The sequence below is a fragment of the Schistocerca americana genome, chromosome 4, assembly GCF_021461395.2.
Source record: "Schistocerca americana isolate TAMUIC-IGC-003095 chromosome 4, iqSchAmer2.1, whole genome shotgun sequence".
In the NCBI taxonomy this organism is placed as follows: domain Eukaryota; kingdom Metazoa; phylum Arthropoda; class Insecta; order Orthoptera; family Acrididae; genus Schistocerca; species Schistocerca americana.
In genome coordinates this window covers 377591597-377608796 of record NC_060122.1, presented here as the reverse complement: position 1 = coordinate 377608796, position 17200 = coordinate 377591597, and the positions used below count along the sequence as shown (strand labels likewise).

The 17200-nt window shown below is 44.2% G+C and overlaps 1 protein-coding gene and 1 non-coding gene across 2 annotated transcripts in view; one reads left to right on the top strand and one right to left on the bottom strand.

Moving 5' to 3' along the window:
• The window catches only part of LOC124612811 (spondin-2-like), a gene marked incomplete at its 5' end in the record, with an annotated part of 241157 nt that overhangs the window by 184822 nt on the left and 39135 nt on the right, over nucleotides 1–17200 (top strand). The window contains 3 exons of the mRNA XM_047141232.1: nucleotides 254–358; nucleotides 4806–4985; nucleotides 11318–11543. Of these exons, the coding sequence (XP_046997188.1) occupies nucleotides 254–358; nucleotides 4806–4985; nucleotides 11318–11543 (511 nt within the window). The remainder of the gene's footprint in view (nucleotides 1–253; nucleotides 359–4805; nucleotides 4986–11317; nucleotides 11544–17200) is intronic.
• Trnas-cga lies at nucleotides 2781–2855 on the bottom strand. Its single transcript has one exon. It is a non-coding gene; the product is annotated as a tRNA-Ser (tRNA).

Genomic DNA, 17200 nt, shown 5'->3' with positions numbered 1-17200 from the left:
CAAATACTTGGTGGTCAGTGGAGGATGCTAGGAATAAACATTTCCGTGAGGCTCACACTAGAGGAGATTTTACATAATGAGGTGAATATGAAGTAGGCACAATAAATGAGTCTATCTACTGTAATCATCATATAGTCGAATATTATCTCATTTCTGGCACTTCTGCTACAAAAATAATGGGATTTTCTTGCTTAGAAACATTACATATTACGGAAGTGACATTAGTGCTGATAATGTTAATTTTCTTTTGCAGCTGTCCGTGGTGGTTCGCCTCATTCCGTCACCAGACTGGTTTGTTGGACTGGACAGCCTTCCACTCTGCAAGCATGGCAAATGGATTGACTCGCTCTCAATAGACGTAAGTGAACGACCTTTGTATACTCAGCTTATTACGAGGGTGACATGTCTGTATCATTTTACGGAATGAATACTAGTGCTCTCCATCTGGAAATGAGTATTTTTTAATTTAATTTACTGACTAGTGTAACTAGGAATATTTTGTTGATTTCTACCGTTACTCCCTGCATCATTTTTCATTTACTACGCACTGGTATTTGCGTACTTTTGGTGCAAGTGAACGCTAGCATAATAGGTTCTGAAGAGGAAGCACAGAAGTGTCAGCTGAGCACTGAACGCTGATGATATTAAAAGACGTTTTCATTTTCATATAAAATATAAATTATTCTTCCAGGATGCATGATACGCTGTCTTGACGGAATTAGCTGCATGTATGAAAACACGCGTATACTGGGAAAAATTCGGAGATGAAATACCATACCATAGAGCAGATCACATAAGAAGCAAAAATAAACTAGTACTGAAAATGTAAGTAACTGAAAGGAAAAGAGAATTTACCTCAACATGTTGGCTGAACAAGTGCAAATGATGGGCAACGTAAGGTTTTCCAAAGATTTCTCGAAACAGGTCTTAAATTATAAATAAAATGGGATAAGCGAAATAAGAAAATTAAACACTTATGAAACGATAATTTGTTGTGATGGAACAGGTTCGTAGCCTAATCCATGTACAAGAAAAAGAACAAGAACGCCTGATCACTTCTAATCGATTTGAAGATACTTCAGTGGCATACGTGAGAAATTTAACTACACATTTGACTTTGGTACTTCACTGTGTTGCAAACATGCTGACCATTTAGGGAAAACTTTTTTCCAAATTCGTTTCTTTCAAATGCCCCTTTCGGGTTTGCCGCCGGATCATATTGTGCAGATCCTACAGTACTTCGTCTATGTAACTGTTTGACATCTTCAGACGGTGGCAGTTGCTGTTTTTAGTGCTGAAAGACGAGCCTGATGATACTCGCGATTTTTTTTTTTTTACTTTATTATTGTTTCAATCCCTCGTCCCATATGGGACTGCTGTTAGCGGTACAATATTCCGCTCTTCAGCCAAGCAAATAAAAAAAAATGCATAAAATAATGAGAAACAAACATTAGGATTGTTTTTCTATTTTAAATTAAAAGTCAATAAGAAGCCGATTAAAAACGAAAATATATATGCATTTTAAAAACACATCGCAGAATAGTGAAATTCTCCTGACAGAAAACACTGCACCACTACAGTTTCTTTTAAAATCAGATGGACCTACACTGGATGAGAAGTGTTCTGGGAGGAGAGAATATGTCCCATAGAGATGAGAGGTGGATAGTGTAAAATATAGAAAGTGGGAAAGACAGAGGGTGAGGAGTAGTGTGGTGTGTTGATAGTGTAGTGGTTACCTGAGAAAAGGGATGGGGATGGATGGAGAAGAGAAAGAAGAGAGGAGCCCTGATACGGGAATGTGTTTGTATAGGTGCAGCAGCACACTAGGGAAGTATCAGATGGGAGACAATGAGGTTATTGAAATCCAGTTTGAGGACATTACAGCATATGTAGAGGTGTTCTATGTGGATGAGGAGCGGTGGGAATTTTATGACCTGGGAAAGGATCCATATTGAGAAAAGTAAACGGATTCGGAAAGCGAGCCGGAGTACATGGAGTTCGAAGGTTTAGAGGTACTTATAGAACGTTGCTGGGGCGGAGATCCATGCAACATTTGCATAGCAGAGAATGGATCGGATCAGGGTGTTGCAGGTGTGGAGAATAATGGAGGGGTATAATCCCAAAGTTCGGCCTGTTAGTAGTTTTAGTTTATTGTGGGATTTCTGTTGGATGGTTAATATGTGAAGTTTCCATGTTAGTTTCCAGTCGAGAGTTAGACCAAGATAGATAATCGCGCGGCGAAGTCGAAATTTAACACGTCAGCAGCAGCAATACGCGTATGCGGCCAGACGCTCGTAGTGCCCTCTGCCGGTAACCGCAGAAAGACCTTCCACGCATGTGCTGCGGGAAGCTCCTGTGGTTAAAAGCTGAGTTTAACATCAGCTGAGGCCCACGAGAAAGACAGGCCGCGGCGCTTACGTCACGAAGGTAGGCCTGAACCCGCTCGTTCGCTCAACTCGGCAGGCAAAATGCGTTTCTGGACCTGTTAACTCGCAGTAGAGCGTGTACGCACTAACGAGAATCGCATTTTGTACTAGAATTAGCTTTACTGCTTAACAATATTACAATATAATTCAATTTAAGATCAGTATCTTAAAGAATCTTAGAGATTCTTAGCCTTTCTGTCCCCCTGTTTCCAGAATCGCAGCATTATTTTACTTTTTTCTTTCTCTCTTCCGACGAAATGTAGCCCGTAGATCTCCTTTTCAGTATCCAGAATGAGATTTTCACTCTGCAGCGGAGTGTGCGCTGATATGAAACTTCCTGGCAGATTAAAACTGTGCGCCCGACCGAGACTCGAACTCGGGACCTTTGCCTTTCGCGGGCAAGTGCTCTACCAACTGAGCTACCGAAGCACGACTCACGCCCCGTACTCACAGCTTTACTTCTGCCAGTGAGTCGTGCTTCGGTAGCTCGGTTGGTAGAGCACTTGCCCGCGAAAGGCAAAGGTCCCGAGTTCGAGTCTCGGTCGGGCACACAGTTTTAATCTGCCAGGAAGTTCCTTTTCAGTAGTTTCTCTTCAAATGGTTTCATGCTGTTGAATTTGTTTTGAACTCTTCTCTGTTTCGGATCGTCTCTAGTGTTCGTTGAGCACGTCTTTTGACGTCTTGTATCTATGTAGACTTTTATTTTATTGATGTGACGAAATGGAAGATATTTTCGCTCGGTTGGTTTTTGTCCATTCTTCCAGGTGTCCATAAAATTTAAAACGTCGTTTCCGCATTAAGTCCTTGATCTTTTCGGTGTATATGTAGAGCTTGTTTTTATTGTTCTTCCAAGTTCCATCAGTAGTCCTCTGGGATCCCAGAATTTTCCTGCGAAACGTTCTTACCCTTTTTTCAAGTTCTTCCAACTGTCAATTTTTATTTAAAATATAATACTCCGAATCATAGATTCCTGGTTTTATAACTGAATTGTAGTACCTCATGTTGGTCTTGTACGATTTCGCTCGATTCATGTACCTGTTCTGTGTTAGTTTACAATTGAGATATATTTCTTGTGGCTTTTCCTTTGATTACTCCTTTACCCAATCCACTGGATTGCATCAATTGTCCTAAGTATTGCCATTTATCTTTTCGATTTACTGTAGCAGTTAATGTGATAGTTCTTGAATACAAGGATTACTGAAGGAATCGTCGACTGGAGAAATGGTTTTCATTATGTAACTTAGTATACTGTTTCATCCAAGGAGAATAGAGATTTCTTTTCTTCACAGTAAGAGGGACTGTAAGAAAGGATTTAATTATTATCTCGAAAAAGGGAAACTTAGTGATGGTATTAACCCTTCTCTATCTGTTCACCCTTCAATGCCACTCACTTTTTTAAATGATGCATCAGTTGACCGTGATCTTGGTTGTACAAATATGGATTTTCCTGTTGGAAAGTCCCTTTGCCATCGTTGTTGTGGAGAAAAACCGACCCTTTGAACAGCACCCTTCTACACCTCATTTGACAGGCTCTCGTAACTTCGTTAGAACATCGTGGTAGTAGGCTCTTGCGCCTGTCTGGTCCTTATGAGCATAATCTATTATCACCAGACCAAGAATTCAAGAAAAACTCAGCATTACCTTGCCTGTTGATTGTTGCGTCTTCTTTTTCGGCTGCCGTGAACACACTGCTTTCATTCCTTTTTCGTCTCAGGGTAATAATGATACACCCAGAACATGATGATTAGGTGGCTGAAGAACTCATGTGGATCGGCCTAACACACCACTTCCAGATTCGGCAGGATTTTTGTTTGGATGCGAACTGTCGCAAATCCTAGTGAGCTGCGAACTTTATCGTGTTCAAAGTGTCGTACTAGAAGCTGAAAAGTAATTCGGAAGTGATTTGCACATTCTCCAGTATCGCCTCGATTACGATGAGCCAATAGTCAAGAACCAGCAGCTCCACTGCCCTTGTGTTTATGGCTTCTTCACATAGAGGCTGCCTGTCAGTTCGTCCTTTATCATTGAGACATATTTCACCGAAAAGAAATCATCTACTCCACCTAACCACTGAGTCACGTGATGCTGTACGCTCTCATGAGGTTAGCATTAATTGCTGCAGCTTTGCTCCCATTCAAAAGCAGAAAACCAATTATTTGACAAGACTCATTTTTTTTCTGTGGGCTACACCATTTTGTTTTGGCTCTTCTAACGGTGTGCTCCGGTATTGTGTCGCGGGGATTTCAATGCCTAATAGGACGGCAGACATGTACCTGCTGCGAAAAAAGAGCTTGTTTTTTGGAGATGATGATGAAACCTTTTCAGCAGCCCTCGTAGTGGTACCGCGGACCACGCAGTGCAGCGTTGTGTCGGTTGCAGCTGCCGCTGCTGGACGCCGGCACGGACGACGGGATGACGTTCACGGCGCCCAACTGGCCCAGCGACCCGGCCCACCCCGTGTCTCGCATCACGTCCCGGGAGCCGTCGCACCCCGGCGCCTCCTTCCACTACCCTCACCTCGACCAGCTGCCCGCCATCGCAACACTGCATCTCCGTAGGGTAAGTCATCGCCTGCAAGGCAGCATCTGATCGCAGTTCCCGCCTCATAGTAACTTTATTACCAATAGATTTCATGAACATCGTGCTTCTTAGCTCGTAAAAACTTTGTGTTCTGCCTCACGGCAGGTCTTGTCACGGGGAAAGCCTCGTCAGAGAGGTCCAGCACATGAGCGTCTAGGAAAGTGATTCCACTGGTGGTTTCCCGTTGCCTTCCGCCGATGATGATGAAATGATAATGAGGACAACACAACACCCAGTCCTTGAGCGGAGAAAAATCTCCGACCCACCCGGGAGTCGAACCCGGGCCCTTTGGCGCGACAGACCGCCCCGCTGACCACTCAGCTATAGGGGCGGACATAGCTCGTAAATATTATAAAGAAAGGTCTTGATCACACAAAATTGTTGTTTGAAAAAAAAAAAAAACTGTTTAATGTCTACCAGTTTCAGCCACAAAAATCATCGTAATGGCAAGAAGAAAAGGAGAATCAAAATCTTAAACATGGCTGCGAAACAGCAACTGTGTAAATCTGATGCGGTTGAAAAATCAGCCACTCAGTTTCAAAACAAAGGTTTATTAGCCCTTGAACTAGGTTTCGATATTTCTGAAAATATTTTCTTCAGAAGGAGTGGGCCTTGTTACATCACATGATGGTACATTAGATTAGATGGAGCCGAGCGGCTCTTGTCATATATAAAATTGACAAAACAACAATTATCCCAAGCCATGGCTTTAGATAGCAGCCAGATTACACATATCGTACTTCAGAATGAATGGTCACTAATAAATGCACACAGGTAGGGGCTCTTGTCACACAACCTTTCGTCCTGTGACCCCTACAACAATTTTATATTGACGAGAGCCCCTACCTGTGGGCATTTACTTACTAGTGAGCATTCATTCTGAAGCACGATATATATAATCTGGGTGTTGTCTATGCCATGGCTTGGGATAATTCTTGTTTTGTCAATTTTGTATACGACAAGAGCCGCTTGGCTTCATATAATCTAATGAACCATCATGTGATTTAACAAGGCCCAGTCCTTCTTAAGAAGATAGTTTTAAAAATATCGAAACTCAGATCAATTTGTTTGCAATTGGTTGGCTGATTTTTCAACCTCTTCAAATAGAAAATTGGTCAAATGTTTTGTGAAATGCTTTGTCTAAAAGTAAGAAATAAAATAGGCTGACGGCCTCGATACGCATGTATAGAAAGATAAGTGCGTAACATGTTTCGCTTATCTATTTCAACCCTTGCTTTTCAATTCCGCGTCCGGCCATCCTGATTTAGGTTTTCCGTGATTTCCCTAAATCGCTCCAGGAAGATGCCGGGATGGTTCCTCTGAAAGGGCACGGCCGACTTCCTTCCCCGTCCTTCCCTAATCCGATGAGACCGATGACCTCGCTGTTTGGTCTCTTTCCCCAAATAACCGTCTGGTCCCTTTAATCCCTCAAACCAACCAACCCAAATAACCCAACCCAACCCTTGCTTTTACACTAATCACTTCACACAACATTTGAACCAATTTTTTTCGCATTTTTAATTTTTTTTAATTTTCAATTTTTCTTTAGAAAGTAAGTCCGCAGCTCGTGGTCTTGCGGTAGCGTTCTCGCTTCCAGCGCACGGGGTCCCGGGTTCGATTCCCGGGTTCGATGACTAGGTGTTGTTGTGTCGTCTTCATTACGGTCGGAGGAAGGCAATGGCAAACCACTTCCGCTAGGACCTTGCCTAATCGGCGGTGCGGGTCTCCCGCATCGTTCCCTATGCTCCTCGCACCTCTCATCATCAACATTAGAAAGCATGGTCTGATTGGTACCTCCTTTCCTTTCCTAGAATCTTCTGAAATGTCATAAATTTAGTACTTGATTAGGGAAGTCTTTATGACAGCTAGATATCACACTCATGTAACTACATATCACACCAATGTAACTAACTATGCCCAAGATATCTACGCCTGGAAAAGACGCTCTTTTTTGAGGCTTCATTTGCATAGGTAGCAGCAGTTGTTCTTGAAATATTCCAGTTTGTCCTGAGATAACTATACAAGTTTTCTTAATTATCCTGATTACATTAAAACAATTAAAACAGTTGTAATAACGCACAATTCCGAAGCGATAACATTGAATAACTCAAGTGATTAAAATTACACGAGCTTTCGGCCAACCACTCCTTGGCCACTGTCAAGTGGTGTGACTGCTAGTGGACTGCTGGTACGGCCCTTGTATACACTAGCTGACGGCTGTGACGTTTCTGCTGTCCGCGCAAGGATCTTGCAGACATTTTGAGACCTGCTGCGTAACTGATCTCAGTAATTGACGGATTTTCGTCAGAAGCCGAATATCGGTTTGATCTTGCGTCGTTTCAGTAGGTGGCTTGTCTTGCTCCACATAGAACCACAGAACGACAAAAAAAGCAAGTTTCTTTACATACTCCTCGTCGGTTGATCGTTTTTACCGACGTTTACAAAATTTTAGCATAGTGTAGTCCTACATTAAATCACAAGAACTAACGCCTAAACCCTAAGACTGCAGTTTTTATTTATTTACTTGTTTTTCAGTTCTAACCGTGCAGGATGTACAGAAAAAAAACCGAGAACGCACACAAGGTGTTGTGCAGGATGACAAACGGACCAATTTCCGAGAAATAGCTCCCAGTTTGGAAGCTGCGGCGTTTCGAAGTCTAAGAACTATACTGTCAAATTTTCTTCGGATTTCGTTTCTTATTCCAGTCAGTTGTGCAATCCATTAGGCGTCAGAGTAAGGTGGGAACAGTGACTACACCTGCAATACTCGTCGTATCTTGAGCAGGACGTAAAAGATAAGAGAGAAACCCATGTGACAATATTCATGGATTAGACGCTGAGCCAGATGTTCGAAATTCTGAGAAAAATAGACGTAAGCTATAAAGATTGGCTGACGCTGTAGCTGTTCTAAGCGAAAAATGAAGGAGGAATATGGGATCCGCTGAGTGGAATTAATAGTCTAACGAGAACAGAACGTGGTTTGCGAGTAAGCCGAAGAAACATGAAAGTAATGAGGTGCAGCAGAAATAAGACTAGCGACAGACGTAATGACAAAATTGTTGTCCACGAAATTGACGAAGTTAGGGAATTTCTGCTTCCTTGGAAGCAAAATATCACATGAAGGAACAAGAAATGAGCATTTTGTCTGTATAATCGGCGATGAGAGAAATATATGAAAAACGCAACAAAAGGGAACAGGATGAATAGGAAATGTGTTGAGGCATTACGGAATAGTTAACATGCTATTAGAGGGAGCGGTTGAGGGTAAACACTGTAGAGAAGACAGGGGAATACATTCAGTATACTGTATAATTGAGGACGTAAGATATAGGAGCTATTCTGAAATGAAGAGAGAGAGAGAGAGAGAGAGAGAGAGAGAGAGAGAGAGAGAAGAAGGGAGAGGGAGAGGGAGAGGGAGAGGGAGAGGGAGAGAGAGAGAGAGAGAGAGAGGAGAGAAGATATTCCTCGAAGTCACGAAAATTCCACTCATTCTGTGGTAGTATTTCGGGCTTTCTCAGTGTGCCCTTGATCCACCATACTCTTAAATAGTACGTTAAAAATACCTGTCAGCCCCCACTCCCCTCTGATTTAGATCTTCCACGGTTTCAAGCAATGCTTAAATGCAACGACGTTAACGAACAGCCAAAGAACCCTTGATAAACGGAGCAAGGAAGAGATAAAAAGCAGACTAGCAACAGAAAAAAAGGCATTCCTGGCCAAGAGAAGTTTACTGGTATCAAACATAGGATTTAATTTGAGAAATAAATTTGTGAGGATGTAGGTTTGAAGCACAGCTTTGCATGAAATTCAATCATGGACTGTGGGAAAATTCTAAAATGAGATAACTGAAACGTTTGAGGTGTGGTGCCATAGGAGGGAATTAAAAATTAAGTGGACTGATAAAATAAGGAATGAGGAGATTCTCTGCATAATCGGTGCTGAGAGAAATATATAATAAATACAACAAGAAGGAGCAGGATGACAGAGCATATGTTAAGAAATCGGGGAATATCTTCCATAGTACCAGAGAAACCTGTAGAGGATAGATCCTGAAGGAAGAGAGATTGGAATACAATCAGTACATAGGGTGTCCCAATAGAAATGGTCAATATTCAGGGTCAACATTCAGGGATATGATAGGAAAGACCATTCGAAGCTAAAGAGTCTAGTAAATATGGGCTCTAAACTGCATACCTTAATGGCTATGAGCACATCTTCATCTGCTATACTCTGAAACAAAGCTCTTTTATTTCCAGAGTTTGGGGAGAGGTAGTTTGGACCAGAACAAGGAAAAACATAGGCTCTAAGATGCATACCTCAAGAGCTTTGAGTAGTTGTACAGTGCAAGGGATGTGTTTCAAAGACGAACAAATGATCATAGCTTTTAAGGTGTGAATTTTAAAGCCCATCTTTATCAGACTTTTTTTTGCTTCGAATGGTCGTCTCTGTCGTATTCCTGAATACTGACCATTCCTCGTGGGACACCCTGTATAACAGAGCACGTAGGTTCAAGTCTGCTCTTAGATGAAGAAGTTGGCGGGGCACATCAAAGCAGTGAGTACACTGGTGACCGAAAATGAGGTCTGTCCTCATAATACTCAAAGACAAGAGAACTCCACTCTTATTGCGGTGGTCTTTCGGGTTTCCTCAATATATACATGACCCACCAGTATCATAATTGTTCGTTGATAAGACCCCTGTCAGTCCCCACATCCATCTGGTATAGATCTTCCACAATTTCAAGAAGTACACTACTGGCCATTAAAATTGCTACACCACGAAGATGACGTGCTACAGACGCGAAATTTAACCGACAGGAAGAAGATGCTGTGATGTGCAAATGATTAGCTTTTCAGAGCATTCACACAAGTTTGGCGCCGGTGGCGACACCTACAACGTGCTGACATGAGGAAAGTTTCCAACCAATTTCTCATACACAAACAGCAGTTGACCGGCGTTGCCTGGTGAAACGTTGTTGCGATGCCTCGTGTAAGGAGGAGAAATGCGTACCATCACGTTTCCGACTTTGATAAAGGTCGGATTGTAGCCTATCGGTATCGCGATTGTGGTTTATCGTGTCGCGGCACTGCTGCTCGCATTGGTCGAGTTCCAATGACTTTTAACAGAATATGGAATTGGTGGGTTCAGGAAGGTAATACGGAACGCCGTGCTGGATCCCAACGGCCTCGTATCACTAGCAGTCGAGATGACAGGCATCCTATCCGCATGGCTGTAACGGATCGTGCAGCCACGTCGCGATCCCGGAGTCAGCAGATGGGGACGTTTGCAAGACAACAACCATCTGCACGAACAGTACGACGACGTTTGCAGCAGCATGGACTATCAGCTCGGAGATCATGGCTTTGGTTACCCTTGACGCTGCATCACAGACAGGAGCGCCTGCGATGGTGTACTCAACGACGAACCTGCGTGCACGAATGGCAAAACGTCATTTTTCGGATGAATCCAGGTTCTGTTTACAGCATCATGATGGTCGCATCCGTGTTTTGCGACATCGCGGTGAACGCACATTGGAAGCGTGTATTCGTCATGGCCATACTGGCGTATTACCCGGCGTTATGGTATGAGGTGCCATTGGTTACACGTCTCGGTCACCTCTTGTTCGTATTCACTGCACTTTGAACAGTGGACGTTACATTTCAGATGTGTTACGACCAATGGCTCTACTCTTCATTCGATCCCTGCGAAACCCTACATTTCAGCAGGATAATGCACCACCGCATGTTGCAGGTCCTGTACGGGCCTTTCTGGACACATAAAATGTTCGACAGCTGCCCTGGCCAGAACATTCTCCAGATTTCTCACCAATTGAAAACATCTGGTCAATGGTGGCCGAGCAACTGGCTCGTCACAATATGCCAGTCCCTACTCTTGATGAACTGTGGTATCGTGTTGATGCTGCATGGGCAGCTGTACCTGTACACGCCATCCAAGCTCTGTGTGACTCAATGCCCAGGCGTATTAAGGCCGTTATTACGGCCAGAGATGGTTGTTCTGGGTACTGATTTCTCGGGATCTATGCACCCAAATTGCGTGAAAATGTAATCACAATTCAGTTCTAGTATAATATATTTGCCCAATGAATACCTGTTTATCATCTGCATTTATTCTTGGTGTAGCAGTTCTAATGGCCAGTAGTGTATTTAAGTGTCACGACGTTAAAGAAGCGTGAGTCTTCGAACTTGAAACTAAATTGCTCATTTGGTTCTGCAGAGAGTTACAGATGTCACTAGAAACTGCAAGCAGCTGCCAGCTAGTGTTGCACCCTCTTGTGCTGACGTTCTGCGCAGGAGCGGGTGTACAGGCAGATGGGCTCGGCCGCCAGAAGGCGCCCCGTCGTGCAGCAGCAACAACCGCAGCCGCAGCATCAGCCGCAAGCGCAGCCCGAAGAGGTGCCGAGCGTGACGCTGCCTCTCGGCCGTGACGTCAGCAACGAGGTGGTGTCCGCCGCCGTCGCCGTCCACACGCGGCGCTTCCGACGCCGCCGCCGCAGGCTGCACAAGGGCACCGCTGCCGGTCCGTACCGAGACAGTGTGAGCTCTCTCTCTTACACCTCTCCTCTTAACAACGTTGGCAATTAAAATTACAAAACCACGAATGCGGCGCGCGACAAATGTCAAATTGCCATGAAAAGTGCTACAAGCTTCGATATGAAAATACTCTGGCGTCCAAAATTAAAGCAACAAATTGCTATTTCCCCTTCTTGTGTGCAATTCTCGATATAATCATGCAAATCATTTCAGTGTATGTCCTTCCGATCGTGTTCTGCACCAATATGGTATTCCGATCAATGGACAACCTTGCCAGCGATGACGTCAGGGCACCCACCAGATTTGTCGGGTAATCTCATATCCACAATTGCTGTGTACACAGTCACAGACGGTGCAGTGTGGCACGGAGAAGACGCCTGCCAAACTCTGCAATGGAGAGGCTTGGGAAGAATGAAAGCAGAGCAGTTACAAACTGGCCCGATGGCTTAAGGTGAATCGTTCTGTTGATTCTCGGACAGAGTTTATAGAGACCGAAACTGTATCCCAGAGAGCAGGGCAAGGCCGAGCATGTGTGAGATCAGACTGAGAAGCCTGTATTTGGCCATAGGGGTACAACGGTACCACCTTAATACTACACGGCAACGGGCATCTGATCTCGGAGTGTCCATTGGAAGTGTTGTGACGAGGCAAACGCTGTGCAGAAGCCTTCCGCAGAGTGGCCTTTACTGTCCGAGTTTTGTTGTATTTGTACCTCTGACGCGACTTCACAGAAGGGAACTTCTAGAGCGGAGTCGTCAACATGCCATCTGGACATTCGAACAGTGGTCCAGTTTTCTTCTCACAGATGAGTCCGGATTTGGTCTAAAGAGTGATTCTCGACGGATTCGCATCTGGAGGGAACGTGGAAACGATTTCGGGACCCTAACATTGTGGACAGAGACCGATATTGAGAAGGATCCATAAAGATGTGCGCAGGGATTATGGTGACCACTCGAACAGCTCTTCATGGAGTTGCACGGGTGAATCGGTACGGGTGAATTGGTAAAGTTTAACTGCTGCCAGGTATCGTGACGAGATCTTGGAACCCCATGTGCGGTTGTTGCAAGGTGCTGCGGGCCCTCACTTTGTACTGATGGACAACAATGCTTGGCCTTTTAGAGCACGGGTGGTTGAAGTTTTCTTAGAAATGGAAGATATTGCACGCATGGCGTGGCCTGCTCGATCTTCCGATTTGAATCCCATAGAGCATGTCTGGGACGCACTGCGGAGACGGGTTGTATCACGTCAGCATCAACCAATCACTTCCCAAGAGTTGCGAGCAGCTCTGCAGGATGAATGAGCTTCATTCCCTCAACATGAGATTGATGACATAATTCACTGTAAGTCTCTGTATGTCCATCTTTTAAGCGATGATCGCGGGACTCGGCTGTTCGATTGAGGATGCCAAATTAAACGCCTCTCAGCCGTCAATTTTCAACCTTATTTTGTTATGCAACCAGTTACGGCGCTTTATTACGCCATGGTGAAAATGGCTCTAAGCAAGGTAGATTATTCCTACACCTCGGCCAGGGGCCTGAAGATGGCATAATAAAGATCCGAAACTGGTTGCCTAATAAAATAAGTTTGAAAATTGACGGCGTAATAGTGTTTAATTTCACATCCTCATTTCCTGCCTATCCCGTCGTTGTAAGGCCTGTGTTGCTGCCAGAGGTCGTCACACCTCATGCTGAGCACATTAATCAGTTGTCGGAATGTGTGTGCAAAGAACGAAGAACATTTTTGTCTACCGTTACGCATGTTACAGCTGTTCACGTTCTGTATTCTTTAGATTGTTTCTACTTTACTATCACCTATTTATACTATTTTGTGGCAAAATAAACGCAACCTTACAAAAATTCCGTTTGTTGTTTTAATTTTGGACACCTGTGTAATTAACTTTTGACCAAACCGCACAAAGTATGTAGGAGTATCGCTCCCCGCATTCTATACACAGGGTGCTTCCGTGATGATGTTACAAATTTTCACCGGTGAGGGACAACGGTCAATGTACGAATTTGAGGTAACAGTCCCTATACAGGAAACGATCGAGTCGAAAGCTATAAGCCAAAATGGTTCCGATGGCGTTGACAGTAGACTTGTAGCGGTACTGCTGTTGCTAAGATTTTAGGATAGACAACTTTCAGAGGCGGTAGTATATGCAAAAATAAGAAATGAATGTCTAGGTAACATGGGCTCTAAAGTGTGTACTTTAATAACTTCGATACTATTAAACGCATGTCTTCTTCTGAACAAGTGGCCGTAACACTTACAGTATGCATTTTAGAGCTGATATTTACTGTTATTCTCTCTTTTTATTTTATTTTTTTTGGGGTCAGCACTACCTACTTGGAAAATATGGAAACCAAATATTTACTTGAAAAATATGGAAATCAAAGAGCTTGGACTGGAAGAGGTGTGTTTCACAGTATCTAACATGGACAAGTGCTCAGAGCTCTCGAAGTATACGTTTTAGAGCCCATATTTACGAAGCAATTTTTTCCTTGTTGTGGTCTACACTACCGCCTGTGGAAGTTGCATACCCTACAACCTTAGCAACAACAGTACCGCTACATGTACTCTACCGCCACAGGTATCAGAACGAATTTTGCTAATAACTTTCAACTCGATCGTTTCCGCGCGAGGGTCCCTTACTTCAGATTGATACATTTACCTCCTGCACCATTTATGAAAGTTTGTGACATCATCACGGAGTCACACTTTGAAAGGAAAGGGTACACATCGCGTTTCTCAGTAAGAAATAGCATTTGTATGTGCTTTGTTTTGAACCTCCTTGACATATGTGTGTGTTAAGGCGCCGCTTCCGGGACGGGAAGCTGCGCTGGCCATGGGTCAAATCCTCCCGGCGGATTAGCGACGAGGATCGGTGTGCTGGCCAGGTTCTATGTGGTTATTAGGCAGTTTTCCACAACCCACTAGGTGAATACTGCGCTGGTACCCAAGTCACGTCTTAGTTACACGATTCGTAAACAGAGAACACTTTCGCTCACTTTCACACGAATTCTGTTGGTTTTATTTTAAAAGAACGAATGAGGCTATATGGGTGGTAGAGATGAAAATGGCTGTCTGACTTCAGATTTCCAATTAACAGGTACATTTGACCTTCCCTGCTGATTTTCTGCTGTCTTCTCTCTGGCCAGTATTGGAATCTCATCTCCTCTGGTAGGTGTTTCTGATTATTAATGAAGGGGTTGAGAGAGACAACAGGGGAATTCCAAAGACCAGTAGGCCCAAAGATGTGTTGAAATCTTGCGTACATGTCCACAAACACACATTCTCACACACACACACACACACACACACACACACACACACACACACACATGAAAATGCGAGGTAGTCTCTTACAGTTAAAATATCGGATACTACACACACAGGAATAGCACAAACCTGATACATAAAAACCATGTGCGGCTGGACAAGACAAAGAGAACTATCTGCAGCAGAAATGAGCGTTCTGTTAACTCGTCCAGCCGTTGATCAGAGAGAGGGTGTACACTGGGAGACGAATTGTAATGATTATTATTATTCACGAGGAATAATAAACTGAGGCCCAGGCAGGTGCATACATAGCACTATCGAGCAAGCATGGTTAGCTTTGTCGTGGCTACCGGTTGATACGCAAAACGTTACAGCTGTAAGGTCCATGGCTTTTTTTTTCTTTTTAGAATAGTATACAAGCACAAATACACACAGATGGCAGCAACTTATGAACTCCGCGTACCTGCTCCAAACAGCCACAGCAAGTAATTGAGGATGAGAGGGTCTGTCCTAACAGCTTTGTTACCAAGAATATAGCAACCCAGTAAGCGCCCGCCTGCAGAAAAACGGTCCGGTAGCCAACTTGACCAGAGTGACGGTTAAGTTTTGTCCTGGCCTGCAAGACCTGGTCTCGCGGATCCGAAGCTGGTTTCCCTGGAATGGCGGCAACTTGTTGAAACGGGAGGGACAGACTGATTTCCATCTGCCACGAAGAAGCCGTGGTCTGAAATTCAAAAAAACATCTCGAACAGCCTTCATGGCTGTTCGCCACGTCGTAAACTACTAGGAATATTTAAGTCAAGGCTCGGAAAATTGCTCCTCTCCTCAATAGCCAACAATCCTGTGGTTAGGGAAGCCTGCGACGATATCTGGTTGCCAGGGAAAAGTAGTTTGATGTGGTTCAGTTGACGATTAATTTCATAGGTTTTCTGAATAATAGTCGAATCGATGTTTGTGATATATCAAAGTATTCATAAATTTGCGTACAGTTTAAATCTACTGTCAGAAAATAAAATGTATGTCGGTATGACGATCTCTGTGTGTCAGAAGGGCTGCACAGGGTGGCAGTCGTTTCCGCTGCGCCTTTGTGGCAGTTACAGAAAGGTATCTGCTGTACACACATATTCCGTTCCAGGGGGTAATTGAGTGGCAACTGGAAGTGCATTCGGCAACCCGCTAAACTAACCTTGTCTTGGCGTTAATAGATATGCCGACTCTGCTCCGATGCAAGACAAAGGCGCAAGGAAATGAAAAAAAAAATTGAATTTTGTTTCCAGAAAGAAATTTTCACTCTGCAGCGGAGTGTGCGCTGAAATGAAACTTCCTGACAGATTAAAACTGTGTGCCGGACCGAGACTCGAACTCGGGACCTTCTGTGAAGTTTGGAAAGTGGGAGACAAGGTACTGGCAGTAGTGAAGCTGTGAGGACGGGGAGTGAGTCGTGCTTGGGTAGCTCAGATGGTAGACACTTGCCCGCGAAAGGCAAAGGTCCCGAGTTCGAGCCTCGGTCCGGCGCACAGTTTTAATCTGCCAGGATGGTTCATATCAGCGCACACTCCGCTGCAGAATGAAAATCTCATTCTGGAAACATCCCCCAGGCCGTGGCTAAGCCATGTCTCTGCAATACCCTATCTTTCAGGAGTGCTAGTTCTGCAAGGTTCGCAGGAGAGCTTCTGTAAAGTTTGGAAGGTGGGAGACGAGGTACTGGCAGAAGTAAAGCTGTGAGGACGGGGCGTGAGTCGTGCTTGGGTAGCTCAGGTGGTAGAGCACATGTCCGCGAAAGGCAAAGGTCTCGAGTTCGAGTCTCGGTCCGGCACACAGTTTTAATCTGCCAGGAAGTTTCTTGAATATTGTTTGTTTGTTAGAAGATCGTGTTATGCCTCGTGTAGGAAGGAGAAATGCCTACCAACACCTGTCATAATTTGACAGCAACGTGTATGTGGCCTCTCGAGAATGCAGTTCATCATTCATCAATACTGCTACTGTCGTTGGTATCCCGATCTTTTAACAAACAAACAACTTTCAAATTTTTTTCATTTTCTTGTGCCTTTGTACTGCATCGGAGCAGGGTCGGCAGTCTATTAACGGCAAGATAAGCTTAATTTAAGAGGTGACCAGATGCCCTTCCAGTTGCCACTCTATAACCCCCTTGGACGGAATATGTGTGTCGCTGGTCGAGATACCACGATTGTCGTGCGAATATGGCATCGATGGGCTCAAGATGGCCACACTCAGTGACCGGAACGTCCTCAACTGTTCTATGTGACCAGCGCTGGAGAATATGACGCTTGGCTGTACATGGACATGCAGGACTTGTGTCAGGTTGTGTGCTTGTTTGCAGCAAGACATCTGCCCACACGGACA